At 37.5% G+C, this 19,325-nt stretch overlaps 1 protein-coding gene across 2 annotated transcripts in view; it reads right to left on the bottom strand.

The window, feature by feature from the left end:
* Positions 1 to 19,325, bottom strand: part of EIF5B (eukaryotic translation initiation factor 5B) — a 100,902-nt gene that overhangs the window by 27,590 nt on the left and 53,987 nt on the right. The window contains exons 10-13 of one of the 2 annotated variants that reach the window (XM_078056819.1): positions 11,135 to 11,418; positions 3,531 to 3,638; positions 3,240 to 3,350; positions 706 to 773 (exon numbers count right to left, since the gene is read on the bottom strand). In XM_078056819.1, coding sequence (XP_077912945.1) covers positions 706 to 773; positions 3,240 to 3,350; positions 3,531 to 3,638; positions 11,135 to 11,418 — 571 coding nt within the window. Of the gene's footprint in view, positions 1 to 705; positions 774 to 3,239; positions 3,351 to 3,530; positions 3,639 to 11,134; positions 11,422 to 19,325 lie in introns of both variants that reach the window. The other variant, XM_036105256.2, reaches the window with a different exon arrangement.

A 19,325-nucleotide genomic window follows, 5' to 3' on the forward strand; every position in this document is an offset into this window, starting at 1 on the left:
TACTCTTTTAAAGAAACAAATGTTTCTTTGTAAAACCTAAACGAAAAAAACAAAATGAAGCACATGCATTAAAAATTTAAGTGCCATTAGCCCTTAACTTGCCAAATGCTTATCTGACATAGTGAACTGATATCAGCTGGAATAAGTTAGTTCCAGAAGTTACTCCAGTATTTCTGCAAATTGTATTGGCCAAGTTTTTTGCACTAAGGAATACAGCTAAGAGGCAACAGGATAAATTCCATGTATAATGGGTTTCACAGGAGACAGACCAAGTATGTATTAGGGTTTGGTCTTTCAAAGTAGGAAAGATCTCCATAAAAAACAGGTATACTTGGGGCGCCTGGGTGGCTCAGTCATTAAGCGTCTGCTTTCGGCTCAGGTCATGATCCCAGGGTCCTAGGATCAAGCCCTGCATTGGGCTCCCTGCTTCTCCCTCTCCCACTCCCCCTGCTTGTGTTCCCTCTCTTGCTGTCTCTGTCAAATAAAATCTTTAAAAAAAAAACAAAAACAAAAAACAAAAAAGCAAGTATCCAAATAAATTACTACTTACTGAGTAGGCACAGATGATGACTGGTAGCTACAGGGACTACAGATCTTAAAATACTACCTCAATGTTGCCTAATCAGACTTTCCCACTCACTGAACTTTTAGATTTAATGGTTTCTAGTAGTTTGTTTGATGCCAAATAACGCAAGTTGCTCTTACCTGAAAGACTCATGCCCAGGAGTATCAATAATGAGCATTCCTGGAATTCGTACGTTCTCTCTATCAAACTAGAAAAGGTGGGGAAAAGTAGAGAGCTTAAGAAAGTCAAAACAACGAAAGCTGCTTTATAAAAACAATTATTCAGCCAAGAAAACTTAAAAACATCACCACTTTCTTTTCTAAATAAATGGTTTTACGACAGTCAGTGAATCAACCAGCAAAGCACAATAGTCAATATTTTCATTAATCAAAAGGAGTTTGCAGGGGAATGAAATGAGAAAATATTCTCTTTGTTAAGGTCATAAAACACGGTGTACTCTAATTCTGAGCAGATTATCAATAAGTAACAAATGACAACAGTCGTCCGAGAGTGATTATCTATAAAAAGGTAACATGCAAGAAGAGGTTCTGACAACTTGAAAAATGTATCTGGTCCAACTTTAAAGCAATTCTAAACTTTGAGGACATGTAGAATTGAAAAAATATCCTAAAGTGTGTTTTAAAGAAAATTTACTACACCAACCTAAAATATTAAAGAAAGACTGCTTTATTTAAATAACATCATAAACACTTGACTTTCTGGACAAAAGTTCTTTAATGAATGGAAAAAAATTACAACATGCCTGATACGGACATTCTCTTTTACCCTAAAGAGTGGACTGACCAACAAATCTCTCACATACACGATTTTTTTTACTTGCTTATCTATACTTTCTGTTAATCTTCAAGTGATTTTTCAAAATCTTATCTCCTGATCTAGGTCAAAATGATTCAAATGTAAAACATCTCATATTTGCATTCTGACCATCTTAAATCAACATTCACTGAGCACCATAATTATTTCCACTTCAGTGTCTGGAATACAAGCAATTATAATTGTCATATAAAAGTTATCCTGAAAACTTTAATACAGACCTAATAAAAATCATGCTCTTTAACTGTGTTGTAAAGTAACATCAGATTTCAAGTTCTGGCAACTAGTAGAATTAGCTGTTATAAATCCCCAATGACTAATACATAGAAATATCAGATAAATTACAACCAAGATAAATTTTAAATTATGAATTTGAAAAACTGTAATTTAAGAAAACTGTCCTAAAATAAAGATTTTAAATTACATACTGAAATAGAACTGAAAAATTTCCACATAACTGGAAAACTGACCCAGAACAATCAACCCCAAAATGCAAAAAGGCCACATTACTTATAAAAGGATGAAAACCAGCTTATGATAAAACCTGAAAGGCAATATTTTATGTGAGAAGAAACGCAAGTAAGCTTTAAGATATTTAAGGAAAGAAAATGTCAATCAAGGATTTTATATGTAGCCAACTAACTTTCCAGGGCGAAGGTCACAAAGTAGGTATGCAATATTCAAAAACTCAAAGAGTATTACTCCCCTTACTCCTTTCCTTAGGAATCTACCAGAAAACAAGCTTCATAAAACACCATCTCAACCAAACCACCCCCCTCCAACCACCACCACCAACTGGAGACAAACTCATAGACCCTTTCGATATACAAAACTAAGACCAAAGAAAGAATAAAGGGAGATACTAGCATATAATAATTTGTGCTCTGTGTGTCAGTTATCAGTTTTGTTACTCCTTAGTTCCAAATTTACCTTTTTTACCTGCTCTGTGATAATGGAACTAGGGAATTTTTACAAGGCTCAGTTCCAAGACTGGAGCACCGTATGTATAAGATGAGCCTAAAACATCCTGCTACATCAGACTCAAGGGTGCAACCAAAGACTACTAAAACTGAATCAAAAAGACTCAGGAGTCAATCACTGGATGAAAATGAGACTATATCACCACAAGAATAAATGAATTCAAACACGGTAAATATGTTAATTCATGAGTTTATAGTAAAACAAAACCAAACCACTCTTTATTAACATGGATAAAGAGCTTGGAATAACAACATTTTGCAACCTCTAACACATTAAAAGGTAGAGATTACTTTAAAAATTCCTTGTGAGTAGAAGAGTGTTTCGATTGGAAAGGGACCTAACAGAGGTCTTCTTGAGGTAAGGGCCAAGGTTCTATCTCCTAACACAGGTGACACAAAAGTATTTGCTTTATAATGATTCATTAAGCTTTACCTTAATCTCATGTGATTTTATTTATTTTGAATAAACTGAATATCTCCAACGCAGAAAATATTAGGGAGATAAAGAAAATACAATCACAATGTGATTGAAGGAAAAGAGGGTGGGGGAGGAAACAGTTTTTCAACATGGAAATCTACAGGAAAAGTGTTAAAACATGCAGGGGAACAATATACTCTAACTTCAAAATAGCATTTGCCTTTGGGAGCAAGAGGAAAGGAAATGAAAAATGAGGGCTCCTATAACATCTAATGTTTTCCTTAAAAAAAAAAACTCAAGTAAAATTGAACAAAATGGCACAAGTGTTAATTATGAATAGTGAGCATATGGATCTTTATACTATTCTTTTTTTCTGTATCTGAAATAATTTATACCTTAATTTCTATTAGAGATTAAAACACACCAAATACAGCGTACTTACATTTTTAATCATCTTAGTCTGTTCGTTAATAGCTTCCAGGGGAACATTGGTGGCCCCAATTTGTTGCGTAATGCCACCTGCTTCACCATCTTGTACATGTGTGTGACGAAGCTGGGATGAGACAGCAGATTCAGATTTGTATTTTGAAATATAAAAAGAAGAAACAGCAGTAAGAAAGTAGCAACCTATTTAATGTAACAGAACTGCCTATCTGTGCTTTGGTTTCTATTAGCTTTTTATAAGGTATCATTCACTTACTTAAAAAGTTATATGCTAACAATATTTTCTTACTTTATCTAGAATTTTTGTCTTCCCTGTGTCCACATGTCCAAGTACGCAAATAACAGGAGCTCTTAGCTTTTCTGTATTTACATTTTTACTATGTTCAAGTCGCCGTTTCTAGGAATAAATAAAAAAAAAATCACAAAATTATTTCAAACCCTATCATTACTGTCCTTTAAATTATGTTGCCTTGGCAAGAGAATGCCACAACCATCATCCAAGTTTTTTGTTAGTTTAACTATACGTAATTGCATTTTACAACATAACCTTTACAATCTAATTCCCATTACAGTACCTTTGAACAAAGAGAAACCTGTTAAAATAAATTTCAGGACAACAATGTTAAATATGAGTAAAAATAGTGTGACGTTTTGGCTTCAACTTTCTGAGCACTTTTGTACATTGCTTATTTAAAAGAATATAAGAAAGTGATCTTGTATTCCATTCAGTACACATACAATACATCCTCTAGCTTATGTGAGGGTTTTTATAAAAGGAGATATACTCTTGCATTCAAACAATTTCATTAGAACTTCAAAACTATAAATTTTGTTTTTTAAGATTTTATTTAATTATTTGAGAGAGAGAGAAAGAGTGCCCGCGAGTGCACAAGCAGAGGGAAATGGCAGGCAGAGCAGGCAGAGGGAGAAGCAGGCTCCCCACTGAGCAGGGAGCCTGATGAGGGACTTGATCCCCGGACCCTGGGATCATGACCTGAGCTGAAGGCAGGCACTTAACCAACTGAGCCACCCAGGCGTCCCAAAACTATAAAATATTTTAAAGCAATATATTTTTAAACTTTATCCAGTGTACAAACACTATAAAACCTTTCAATTGAGAGACAGTTTATTTAATCCCCGGCCTGAGATGTCCAATGACATTTCCTACCTTAAGATACCACTCATTAGGCATGACAAGCATGTCCTTGCATCACAATGCATTTCTCTTGTAGCATTTATCTAGATACTTCAGCTTTCTAAGAACCAAACAAAAACACACATGCCAGCAGCAATTTGAAATGCCAACTTTTCAAGTACAGTAAAGCTGGCATTCAAATGAGATAAGACTTTCATCAAAATTCTGAAGTTATTTCCAAAACATCTTCCATCTAAAAACCATTTTTGTAAAATTTCTTTACTTTCATTTCTACCACTAGACACTGGGTCTTTCTACAGAAAATGGAATGAAAAAACATTTTGGAAGGTCAAAAGTCAGATGTGAATATTTACTAACAAGGAGTAGTACACAAGAGCTTTATATTCTATGACTCAAATGCAAACATCACGACCTTAGCTAGGATTTGATTATGGTTGAAAATGGCCTTTTTCTCTCACACTTGGTGTAGCATTAAAATTTTCTGGAGGGCAATGCAGTATAGACTTTAACTCAGAAAGTCTACCTGTAAGTATCTGTCCTGAAGCAATGACATAAGCATACAGAAATGCATGTGTACAGCAGTGTTCGTTCACTGCAGTACTGTAACAGCAAAAATTAGTAACCACAATCTGTAGCTGGGGATTTCTTAATGAATATTTCCTCAATCCCAGGGCTGAAAACTATCTGGTTGCATAGAATCGCTTAGATACCCCTATCCACAATGGAGATTCTTACTGAGGAAGTCTGGTATGGATTTTAGAAAATTATACGTAGCAAGGTTTTGGAACCATGAAATTTGTTATGGACTTAATTTTATCTCTCCCAAATTCATACACTGAATCCCTAACTCCCAATGTGACTGTATTTGGAGATAGGGCCTTTGAGGAGGTAATTAAAGTTAAATGGGTAGGGCCCTAATCCAATAGGACAGATGTCCTTACAAGAGGAGAAATAAGAAAAATCTCTCTCTGGGCATGCATGGAGTAAAGGCCATATGAAGACTCAGTGAGAAGGCAGCCATCTGCCACCAAGAAGAGAGCTCTCACCAGGAAACAACCCTGCTGACGCTTTCATCTTGAACTTTTAGCCTCAATAGCTATCAGAAAATAAATCTCTATTGTTTAAGGCACTCAGTCTGAGGAGATCAAAAAGATAGAAAACCTTTCACTAGTTTGACCAAGGCGGGGTGGGGGGGGGGGGGAAGGAGCCACAGATCACCAAAATTAGAATCAAAAGAGACACCACTACTAACCTTACAGAAATGTAAAGGATTATAAAAGGATACCATAACTCTGAGAAACAAACTGAGGATTTTCGAGGGGAGGAGGAGGGGGATGGGTTAGCCCGGTGATGGGTATTAAGGAGGGCACGTATTGCATGGAGCACTGGGTGTTATATGCAAACAATGAATTGTGGAACACTACATCAAAAACTAATGATGTACTGTATGGTGACTAACATAAAATAATAAAAAAAAATAATAAAAAAAAAGATACCATAAACTTTATGCTCACAACTTAGATGAAACACAATAGGTTAGAAAGACAAAAATTACTGAGAATGACTCAAGATGAAAAAGAAAATGACAAAGAGATAACAATATAACAAGTAAAGAAACTGTATTAGAAATTTATAAATATTCGAAAGACAAAAGCTTTGTTAGTTAATTTTGCCAAACACTTAAAACCGGAAAAACAATCTTTCACAACCTCTTGCAGAAAAAAAGAGGAGGAAGGAACACTTCGTGACTAAACCTAGGAAGCTAATTTTAAACTGACACCAAAGCCAGACAAACAAAACAAAGTTACTGATCAATATCCTCATGGGTACAGATCACAAAAACCTCAACAAAATATTACAAACCAAATCTAGTAACATATAAAGAGGATTATACCAGGATCAACTGGGATTTATTCTAGGAATGCAAGGTTGGGCTTAACATCTGAATACCAATACATCATACATTAATACAAAAAAGAAAAAAGAATCTCAATACACCTAGAAAAGGCACCCATTTCCATTCATGATATGAACTTTCAACAAACTGAAACTGATAAAAGGCACTACCATTAACACCACAGTAAACAGTGAAAATCTGAATGCTTTCCCCACAAAGATTGAAAACAAGGCAAGTACGTCTGCTCTTACCACTTCTATTCAATAATGTACTGTTCTAGCCAGGGAAATCAGGCAAAAAAAAAAGAAATACGCAGCAATGAGATTGGAAAGTAAGAATTAAAACTGTCTTTGATAGAGGACATAACAGTGATTATAAGAAATTCTAAGGAATCCATAAAAAATTATTAGAAAAATATTTCAATATAGTTAAAGGATATGAGATCTATAAAACTCAATTGTATTTCTTTATACTAGAAATGAAAAAATTTTTTAAATTTGTGAACCCATTTTCAATAGCATCAAAAACAATAAAATACCTAGTAAGAAATTTAACAAAAGAATTACAAATCTTAAACTGAAAACTACGAGACACTACTGGAAGAAACTGTAGAAGATCCAAATGAATGGAGAATCAGCCTATTTCATAGATTGGAAGATTCAATATTATTAAAATAAATGATAATTCTCCCTAAAGTTGATCTACAGATTCAACACAATCTCCATCTAAATCTGAGCAAGTTTTTTGCAGAAATTGACAAGGTGACCATAAAATTTATATGGAAAAGCAAGTGACCTAGAATAGCCAAAACAAACTTGAAAAAGAGTAACAACATTGTAGAACTTATATTTGCCTACCTCAAAACCTATTATAAAGCTATACTAATGAAAATAGTGTGGTACTGGCATAAGAACAGATAATACAGATGATGAAACAGAACAGAAAGTCTGAGATCAGATCAGAGATAGAGCTAAAGATACAGGAAACTAAAGGTAGAAATTTAGAAAAAAAATTAGGACAAAATATTCATGACCTTGGGTCAGACAATGATTTCTTTAATACAACACTAGAAGCATGCTCTTTATAAAAGCAAGTTTTGATAAAATGGATGTTAACAAAATTAAAAATTTATTCACTTCAAAAAAACTTTAAAAAATGAAAAGAACTCTTACAACTCAATAAAAAGACACATTACAAAATTTTAAAATGGACGAAAATTTGAATAGATGTTTCACCAATGAAGATACAAGAATGGCCAAGAAGCACATTGAGAAATGCTCAACATCACAGAAATGCAAATGAAAATCACAGTAAGATATACTATTTCATATCCACTAGAATGACTATAATTGAAAAGACAGATGTTGACAAGTATTAGTGAAGATGCAGAGAAACTACTAAAACCCTCAACTGGTGGGAATCTATAATTGTGCAGCCACTCTGGAAAAAAGTTTAGCACTTTCTGAAGAAGTTAAACAAAAATTTACCATATGATCCAGCAATCTCACTCTTAGGAATATATAAAAAAAAAAAAACGAAAACACATTTCCATACAAAGGATTATATGCAAATGTATATAGTAGTACCATTTACAATAGCCAAAAACTGGAAACAACTCAAATATCCTCTAATTAGTGATGAGATAATAAAATATGGTATACTTATACAACACTATTTGGCAATAAAAATGAACAAAATTCTGATACAGCTATAACCAGAGTAAGTGAAATAAGATAGACAAAAAAGACCACATATTATATGACTGAAATTTATAGGAGTCCCCTCCTTATCCAGGAGGTGATACATTCCAAGACCCTCAGTGGATGCCTGAAAATGCAGACAGTATAAAATGCTACATATACTATACTTTCTCCTATACATATCTAAAATAAATTTAGGGGTGCCTGGGTGGCTCAGTCGGTTAAGCATCCAACTCTTGATTTCAGTTCAGATCATGATCTCAGGGTTGTGAGATCAAGCCCTGCACAGGACTCTGTGCTGGGCATGGAACCTGCTTAAGATTCTCTCTCTCCCTCTCCCTCTGCCTCACCCTCCTAAAAAAAAAAAAAAAAAAAAGTTAAATTGATAAATTAGGCACAGTGAGAGATTAACAATAACTAGTAATAAAAAAGAATAATGATAAGAATATACTGCAGAAAAGTTATGTGAGGGGCGCCTGGGTGGCTCAGTCGTTAAGCACCTGCCTTTGACTCAGGTCATGATCCCAGGGTCCTGGGATCGTGCCCCACTTTGGGCTCCCTGCTCAGCAGGAAGCCTGCTTCTCCCTCTCCCACTCCCCCTGCTTGTGTTCCCTCTCTATGTCTCTCTCTGTCAAATAAATAAATAAAATCTTTAAAAAAAAAAAAGCTAAGTGAATGTGATCTCAAAGTATCTTATTGTACTGTACTCACCATTCTTCTTGTAATGATGTGAGATTATAAAATGCCTATGTAATGAGATGAAGTTAGTGAATAATATAGTGTTAGGCTACAACTGACCTTCTGACAATACAAGAGAAGGAGGATCATCAGCTTCCAGGCTGCAGTTGACCATAGGTAGCTGAAACCATGGAAAGCAGAACTGTGGATGGGTGGACTGGGAGAGTGGGGGTGGGAACTGTTGTATATGTGGGGCTAGGAACAGGGAATGACTACAAATTGGTACAAGAAATCTTTTTGAGGTGATGAAAATATTTTAAAGTTGAGTTGTGATAACAGATGCACAACTCTACAAACTTACAAAATATCACTGAATTGTACACTTAGAACGCATCAATTCATTAGTACCTAAATCATATCCCAACAAAGCTGCTTAAAAATTTGGTGGGTGAAGAGGTCCAGAGCATACTGTTATGTGGAAAAAAAGAAAATATTGGAAAGCACGGGTGGGCTCAGTCAGTTAAGCGTCTGCCTTCAGCTCAGGTCATGATCCCAAGGTCCTGGGATCGAGTCCCCCAATGGGCTCCTTGCTCAGCGGGGAGCCTCCTTCTCCCTCTGCCTGCCACTCCCCCTGCTTGTGCTCTCCCTTCTCTAATAAATAAGTAAATAAAATCCTTAAAATATATATATATATCTACAAAATTTATTATCTAATTTAGTTTTAATTAAACATTTTAAAAAACTTGAAGCTCATGTACAGAACTATAACACAAGTCTGGGAAGTGAGATAATGGGGAAACTTCTTTCTGCATTATATCCATTGTTTTTATTTTTTTTTTATAAATATTTGTATTTATTTATTTGACAGAGAGAGATAGTGAGAGCAGGAACACAAGCAGGGGGAGTGGGGGAGGGAGAAGCAGGTTTCCTGCTGGGCAGGGAACCCGATGCGGGGCTTGATCCCAGGACCCTGGGATCATGACCTGAGCCAAAGGCAGATACTCGAAGACTGAGCCACCCAGGTGCCCCAATACCCCTTGTTTTTAAATCTTCAAACACATCACACATGGGTAGAGAGTAAGGGAGTTGGCTTGATTAGGTGCTGTGGGAAGCAGCAGTTACAACAGGGAAGAAGGGAGGGGAGTGCCACTGGTATCTAGTGGGTGGAGGGCAGGGATGCTGCTTAACATCCTAAATGAAGAGGACTGTCCCACAACATAATTATATGGCCCAAAGATATCAATAGTGGCATGGGTGAGAAATCCCAACTTACAACAATAGATTTTCTTAGTCCTTTAGAAATTCAGAAAATGTATCCCTTTAATAGACTTTACAGAAGGATTAGGCAAACATTGATATTTAAAAATATATAGGTTATTTTTAAAAAATCAATTAAAAAACTGAAAATTAGAATTATAAATGAAAATATTTTTTAAAAAAGGAAAGCTAAAATCGTTTATAGCTTTGAAATACTTTTAACATCCTTAAGCAAACCAGTTTTTAGTATATTATTTATACTAAGCTGACATAATTAAAGAAAACTCTCAAGTCTATTGAATTAAGTAGGAAAAATATAGTAAGCATGCTAGGTATGTACACTTTGCTAAATAGAAAGATGCCTCGGGGGCGCCTGGGTGGCTCAGTCGTTAAGCATCTGCCTTTGGCTCAGGTCATGATCCCAGGGTTGTGGGACCAAGCCCCACGTTGGGCTCCCTGCTCAGCGGGGAGCCTGCTTCTCCCTCTCGCACTCCACCCCTGCTTATGTTCCCTCTCTCGCTCTCTCTCTCTGTCAAAAAATAAATGAAATAAAATCTTTAAAAAAAGATGCCTCATTAACCCACCAGATTTCAATAACTAGACTCATCAGATGCCTCACAGTGACTAACCTAAAATACACAAGGCAAACACCAGTTTAACCCTTTATGACTCAGAGTATCTCTGCATACCCTTAAACAATCATTTAAAGAGCACATCAAAATTTGGAGAAAACAAACAAAAACAATAAAGCAGTATACCATTCTGACTTAGGTGAGGGAGTAAGGTGCTTAGGTTAGATCAATGTCAAAGACCCAATGTCCAACCCAAGGTCATGAATATTTTGTCCTGTTTTTCCCCCCCCTAAATTTATACCTTTAGTTTCTTTTATCTTTAGCTCTATCTCTGATCTGTTTTAAGATAACTTTTATATATGATTTGGGGTCAGAGACTAAACTCATTTTTTATTAATTTAAGTAGCATCATTGGTTGAAAAAGCTATTCTTTTCCCACTGAATTGCTTTGGCATCTTTGAAAAATCAACAGGTCAGAAATATAAGAATTCTTGGACTTTCAGTTCTGTTTCATCATCTGTATTAGCTGTTCTTATGCCAGTACCACACTGTCTTTAGCTCAGAGAATTGTTCTAATGATCCCAGATGAGAAGTTGGGAGGAAAGGAGTACAGAGAAAGGGGAAAATAAATACCTCAATCCTCCGTTTGGCTTTGTCATAAGCCCTTTCTTCTTTAGTTCGATCATCATCAGAGTCGTATTCAGATTCTGAACTCATTTCTTTACTTGGTTTTTTATCTAACATTTTCCCTGCATCCTTCTCGTCGGACACCTTTTCATCTTCTTCATCACCTTCACTGCCTTCACTCTCTCCTTCCTCTTCCTCTTCCTCTTCACTCTCATCTTCTTCACTCTCTTCTTCCTCCTCCTCCTCTTCCTCCTCAGGATTTTCTTTTACTTCTATATGCACCGTGTTTTCTTCTTTCAGGAAAAAGAGATTTGAAAGTTAAAAATGGAGATTTCCATCAACATTATAGAGACCTTAAAGGGAAAAATACTACTAAGGGTGCACGAAGTATGGCAGTAATATTATAAAACATCATGAATGCTAAACTGTTTTCATGCATCATAAATGTAAAGCATTGGTCACATATTTGCTACAATGAAGACTGCCATTTAACAGTAAAAACTTAATATGTTACTGAACCAGGCTATAAGACAGAACAAGAACCAAGGGAGGGGAACACAACACTTAAAATTTCTTTCAGTTGGGGTCATTTGCCAATTCTGCACTTGATCTCAGCCAAAAGGCTGAGAAGCAATGGCCATTTGGAGGAGGCAGCTTAAAGGTGAAGCAGTGCTTAGGGGTCCAGGCACTGGGTCTATTAAAGACTCAAGGGGACAAGGTGGAAAGACATTGGGTAATATTCTTATTGTGGAATGAAATCCCAAAGAACTGAACACTAGCAGTTAGAATGAATAGGTAATAAACAGGAACTCCCCATTATTGGCCAATCACCTCCAGATTCTATCAATTCTAAATCTAGAATAAGATGATTCAATATTGCTAGTTCATTCAGACTCCTGGAGGATGTACACATAAATTCTCTCTGGAGAAAGAAAAACACCATCCCTGATGTCAAATTATTCCTACAGTTTTACAAGTATAATATCCAGCACAATATATGAAAATAACAAGCCACGTGGAAAAATTATGTACATGATGGAAGCCAGCAAGCCCCAAAATGAGGGATGCCTGGGGGCTCAGTTGGTTGAACATCCAACACTTGGTTTGGCTCAGATCATGATCTCAGGGTCATGGGATTGAGCCCTGAGTTGGACTCTGTACTCAGGGGGAGTCTGCCTGAGATGCTCTCTCTGCCCCTCCCCCCTTACACTCCCTAAAATAGTCTATTAAAAAATTTGAAAAATGACTATGTTTCTAACATCTAGGGAGCAAAAGATTAAAAAGTTTAGAAAGTAGAAACCTATAAAAAAATAGTTAAATGGAGTATCTAAAACTAGAAAATACTGGAAACAAAACTAAGAACCGAAAAGATTGGTTTAACAGGGGAGTAGAAACAGCTGAAAACTAGTGAACCAGAAGACAGATAAAAAACACTCTAGAATGAACCATGGAGACTCAATTAGGTGGAAAGCATGAAAAGAAATGAAACACTGATATAGTAAGAAGACATATCATAGACATAACTAGAATCCCTGAGGAGAATAACGGCTCATAACACTGCAAAATCGATAAAAACATAAAACCATGCATTGATAAAACTCTATAGGCAGAATTAATAAAGAAAATTGACCCTGGCCACATCATACTAAAACTGCTGAAAACCAAAGGCACATGAAAACTTTAGGTTGATATCTGACTTCTCAACAGAAACAATGAAAGCTAACACAACGGAATAATATCTTCAAAATGTTAAATAGAATTTCAGCAAAGAAGAGGAGGAACAAGATGGTGGAGGAGTAGGGACCTATTCATCTGGTCCCAGGAATTCAGCTAGATAGGGATCAAACCATTCTGAACACCTACGAACTCAACAGGAGATCGAAGAAAAGAATAGCAGCAACTCTCTGAACAGAAAAGGAACCACTTTCTGGAAGGTAGGACGTGCGGAGAAGTGAATCCAAGGTGATATAAGGGAAGACAGATGGCAGGGGAGGGGGCCTCCGTCAGCCACTACTGGCAACTGATAGAGCCGCGGAGCACTAAATTGGAACTTTTAGAAGTCGGCTCTGCTGAGGGACGTCACTCCAGTGGCTAAGCGGGGGGTGGAACCCTTGCTGGGACAGTATGGTCTCAGGGCCCTCAGGGTCACAGAAAGACCGGGGGTGCCTGAGTGTGGCAGAGTTCCCAGGTATCGGAGCGGGCAAGCCGGCTGCAGAGATGGAGCCGAGGAGCGGGCTCTCAGCTTGGGGTTGCCATAAACCGTGATCCGCGGCACAGTTGGGCCACTGCTCCTCCAGCAGGGACCCAACAAGCGGCAGATCCAGGGAGACTCCCCTTCCTCCCCCAGGAGGAGCGGTGCGGGAGCACACCGCAGGGATCTGCTGGGTTTGGAGACTCCACACGGGGTCCTGCCAGAGAAACACTTGGTCACAGGCCGGGTGAGCACGGAGTGGGGCCGGAGACCGGGGAGACGGGAGTGACTGACTGCTTTTCTCTGGGGGCACACTGAGGAGTGGGGCCCGAGCTCTTGGGTCCTCCAGGGCGGAGACTGGAAGTCCACCATTTTCACTCTCATCCTCCAAAGCTGTACGGAAAGCTTGCAGGGAACAAAAGCTCCAGAGAGCAAACCTGAGCAGATTACTTAGCCCGGCCCCTGGCAAGGGCAGGGCAGTTCTGCCTCCAGCAAAGACATTTGAGAACCACTGCAACAGGACCCCCCCGCAGAAGATCAGCAAGAACAGCCAGCGAAGACCAAGTTCACTCACCGATCAATGAGAACAGCAGAACTCCAGCACGAGGGGAATACAGCACACAGAACTGATGGCTTTTTTTCCCATGATACATTAGTCTTTCAAAGTTAATTTTTAAATTTTTTTTCTCTATTTTTTTTAATTTCTCTTTTTCCCTTTTTCAACCAACATCTTATCAATCCCTTTTTTTTAAAAACCTTTTTAGAGTCATAATCTATCACTTCATTATAGTTAACCTTATTTTTTGTATATATATATATATATATATATATATATATATATATATATATATAAGTTGTTCTCTCTTTAAAATTTTGGGATACAGTATGTTTTTTCTAAGAGACCAAAATATACCCTAAATCTCTAGTGTATGGCTTTGTTCTAGTCTCCTGCCTGATCACATTCTCTCCCTTTTTTTTTTATTTAATTTCTCTTCTTTCTTTTTTTTTCTTTTAAAGATTTTATTTATTTGGGAGAGAGTGAGAGAGAGCATGAGAGGACAGAGGGTCAGAGGGAAAAGCAGACGCCCCGCTGAGCTGGGAGCCCGATATGGGACTCCGGGATCATGACCTGAGCCGAAGGCAGTTGCTTAACCAACTGAGCCACCCTGGCGCCCTCTCTTCTTTCTTTTCTCAACTAACTTATCTTATCAAATCCTTTTATAAAATCTTTTATAATTTTCATCTTTACACTCATATTCCATCCCTTCATCGTATTTACCCTTATTTTTGTACATACATAAGATTTTCTTTCCTTAAAATTTTGGGAGGTAGTTTCTTCTAACAGACCAAAATATGCCCAAAATCTAGTGTGTGGCACTGATCTATTCACCACCCTGATCATATTTCATCACTTTTTTTTTCTTTTTCTTTCCCTTTCTTTTCCCTAAATCTTGTGATTGGTTTAGTGTATATTTTTCTGGGATCATTGTTACTCTGTTAGCATTTTGTTCTCTCATTCATCTGTTCTCCTCTGGACAAAATGACAAGACAGAAAAACTCACCTCAAAAGAACAAGAGGCAGTCCTGGCTGCCAGGGACCTAATCAATACAGACATTAGTAGGATGTCGGAACTAGAGTTCAGAATGACGATTATAAAGATACTGCTAGGCTTGAGAAAAGCATGGAAGATACTAGAGAAACCCTTTCTGGAGAAATAAAAGAACTAAAATCTAACCAAGTCTAAATCAAAAAGGCTCTTAATGAGGTGCAATAAAAAATGGAGGCTCTAACTGCTAGGATAAATGAGGCAGAAGAGAGAATTAGTGACATAAAAGACAAAATGATGGAGAATAAAGAAGCTGAGAAAAAGAGATAAACAACTACTAGATCACGAGGGCAGAATTCGGGAGATAAGAGATACCATAAGATGAAACAATATTAGAATAATTGGGATCCCAGAAGAAGAAGAAAGAAAGAGAGTGGGGTGGAAGGTATACTGGAGCAAATTATAGCAGAGACCTTCCCTAATTTGGGGAAGGAAACAGGCATCAAAATCCAGGAAGCACAGAGAACCCCCCTCAAAATCAATAAAAATAGGTCAATACCCTGACATCTAATAGTAAAACTTACGAGTCTCAGAGACAAAGAGAAAATTCTGAAAGCAGCTCGGGAGAAGAGATCTGTAACCTACAATGGGAGAAACATTAGATCGGCAACAGACCTATCCACAGAGACCTGGCAGGCCAGAAAGGACTGGCAGGATATATTCAGAACACTAAATGAGAAAAATATGCAGCCAAGAATACTATATCCAGCTAGGCTGTCATTGAAAATAGAAGGAGAAATAAAAAGCTTCCAGGAAAAACAAAAACTAAAATAATATGATTTCACCAAACCAGTCCTACAAGAAATATTGAAAGGGGTCCTCTAAGCAAAGACAGAGCCTAAAAGTAACAGAGACCAGATATGAACAGAGACAATATACAGTAACAGTCATCTTACAGGCAATACAATGTCACTAAATTCATATCTTTCAATAGTTACCCTGAATTTAAATGGATTAAATGCCCCAATCAAAAGAAACAGGGTATCACAATTGGATAAAAAGAAAAAAACAAGAACCATCAAATGCTGTCTGCAAGAGACTCATTTTAGACCCAAAGACACCTCCAGATTGAAAGTGACGGGGTGGAAAACCATTTACCATGCTAATGGACACCAAAAGAAAGCTGGGGTGGCAATCCTTCTATCAGACAAATTAGATTTTAAACCAAAGACTGTAATAAGAGATGAGGAAGGACACTATATCCTACTTAAAGGGTCTATCCAACAAGAAGATCTAACAATTGTAAATATCTATGCCCCTAACATGGGAGCAGCCAATTACATAACCCAATTAATAAAAAAAGCAAAGAAACACATCGACAACAATACAATAATAGTAGGGGACTTTAACACGCCCCTCACTGAAATGGACAGATCATCTAAGCAAAAGATCAACAAGGAAATAAAGGCTTTAAATGACACACTGGACCAGATGGATTTCACAGATATATTCAGAACATTCCATCCCAAAGCAACAGAATACACATTCTTCTCTAGTGCCCATGGAACATTCTCCAGAATAGATCACATCCTGGGTCACAAATCAGGTCTCAACCGGTACAGAAAGACTGGGATCATTCCCTGCCTATTTTCAGACCACAATGCTTTGAAACTAGAACTCAATCACAAGCGGAAAGTAGGAAAGAACTCAAATACATGGAGGCTAAAGAGCATCCTACTAAAGAATGAATGGGTCAACCAGGAAATTAAAGAAGAATTTAAAAAAATTCACAGAAACAAATGAAAATGAAAACACAACTGTTCAAAATCTTTGGGATGCAGCAAAGGCGGTCCTAAGAGGAAACTATATAGCAATACAAGCCTTTCTCAAGAAACAAGAAAGGTCTCAAGTACACAACCTAACACTTCACCTAAAGGAGCTGGAGAAAGAACAGCAAATAAAGCCAAAACCCAGTAGGCAAAGAGAAATAATGAAGATCAGAGCAGAAACCAATGAAATAGAAACCAAAAGAACAGGAGAACAGATCAACGAAACTAGGAGCTGGTTCTTTGAAAGAATTAACAAGATTGATAAACCCTTGGCCAGACTTACCAAAAAGAAAAGAGAAAGGACCCAAATAAATAAAATCATGAATGGAGGAGAGATCACAACCAACACCAAAGAAATACAAACAATTATAAGAACATATTATGAGCAACTATATGTCAGCAAATTAGATAATATGGAAGAAATGGATGCATTCCTAGAGACAATAAAATACCAAAACTGAAGCAGGAAGAAATAGAAAACCTGAACAGCCCCATAACCAGTAATGAAATTGAAGCAGTAATCAAAAATCTCCCAACAAACAAGAGCCCAGGGCCAGATGGCTTCCCAGGGGAATTCTACCAAACATTTAAAGAAGAATTAATACCTATTCTTCTGAAACTGTTCCAAAAAATAGAAATGGAAGGAAAACTTCCAAACTCATTTCATGAGGCCAGCATTACTTTGAGCCCCAAATCAGACAAAGACCCCAACAAAAAGGAGAATTACAGACCAATATCCCTGATGAACATGGATGCAAAAATTACCACCAAAACATTAGCCAATAGGGTCCAACAGTACATTAAAAGGATTATTCACCACGACCAAGTGGGATTGATTCCTGGGCTGCAACGTTGGTTCAACACCCGCAAACCAATCAGTGTGATACATTAATAAAAGAAAGAACAAGAACCATATGATCCTCTCAATAGATGCAGAAAAATCATTTGACAAAGTACAGCATCCTTTCTTGATTAAAACTCTTCACAGTGTAGGGACAGAGGGTACATACCGCAATATCATAAAAGCCATCTATGAAAAACCCACAGCGAATATCATTCTCAATGGGGAAAAACTGAGAGCTTTTCCCCTAAGGTCAGGAACACGGCAGGGATGTCCACTATCACCACCGCTATTCAACACAGTATTAGAAGTCCTAGCCACAGGAATCAGACAACAAAAAGAAATAAAAGGCATCCGAATCGGCAAAGAAGAAGTCAAACTCTCACTCTTTGCAGATGATATGATAGTTTATGTGGACAACCCAAAAGACTCCACCCCAAAACTGCTAGAACTCATACAGGAATTCAGTAAAGTGGCAGGATATAAAATCAATGCACAGAAATCAGTGGCATTCCTATACACCAACAACAAGACAGAAGAAAGAGAAATTAAGGAGTTGATCCCATTTACAATTGCACCCAAAACCATAAGATACCTAGGAATAAATCTAACCAAAGAGGCAAAGAATCTGTACTCAGAAAACTATAAAATACTCATGAAAGAAATTGAGGAAGACACAAAGAAATGGAAAAACATTCCATGCTCACGGATTGGAAGAACAAATATTGTGAAAATGTCAATGCTACCTAGAGGAATCTACACATTTAATGCAATCCCTATCAAAATACCATCAACTTTATTCAAAGAAATGGAACAAATAATCCTAAAATTTGTATGGAACCAGAAAAGACCCCGAATAGCCAGAGGAATGTTGAAAAAGAAAAGCAAAGCTGGTGGCATCACAATTCCTGACTTCAAGCTCTACTACAAAGCTGTAATCATCAAGACAGTGTGGTACTGGCACAAAAACAGACACATAGATCAATGGAACAGAATAGAGAGCCCAGAAATGGAACCTCAACTCTACGGTCAACTAATCTTCGACAAAGCAGGAAAGAATGTCCAATGGAAAAAAGACAGTCCCTTCAACAAATGGTGTTGGGAAAACTGGACAGCCACATGCAGAAGAATGAAACTGGACCATTTCCTTACACCACACACAAAAACAGACTCAAAATGGTTGAAAGACCTAAATGTGAGACAGGAGTCCATCAAAATCCTAAAGGAGAACACAGGCAGCAACCTCTTCTACCTCGGCCACAGCAACTTCTTCCTAGACACATCGCCAAAGGCAAGGGAAGCAAGGGCAAAATGAACTATTGGGACTTCATCAAGATAAAAAGCTTTTGCACAGCAAAGGAAACAGTCAATAAAACCAAAAGACAACCAACAGAATGGGAGAAGGTATTTGCAAATGACATATCAGATAAAGGGCCAGTATCCAAAATCTATAAAGAACTTCTCAAACTCAACACCCAAAGAACGAAGAATCCAATCAAGAAATGGGCAGAAGACATGAACAGACATTTCTGCAAAGAAGACATCCAAATGGCCAACAGACACATGAAAAAGTGCTCAACATCACTCGGCATTAGGGAAATCCAAATCAAAACCTCAATGAGATACCACCTCACACCAGTCAGAATGGCTAAAATTAACAAGTCAGGAAATGACAGATGCTGGCGAGGATGCGGAGAAAGGGGAACCCTCCTACACTGTTGATGGGAATGCAAGCTGGTGCAGCCACTCTGGAAAACAGTATGGAGGTAATCAAAAAGTTGAAAATAGA

Source organism: Halichoerus grypus, chromosome 10 (genome assembly GCF_964656455.1).
Source record: "Halichoerus grypus chromosome 10, mHalGry1.hap1.1, whole genome shotgun sequence".
Lineage (NCBI taxonomy): Eukaryota > Metazoa > Chordata > Mammalia > Carnivora > Phocidae > Halichoerus > Halichoerus grypus.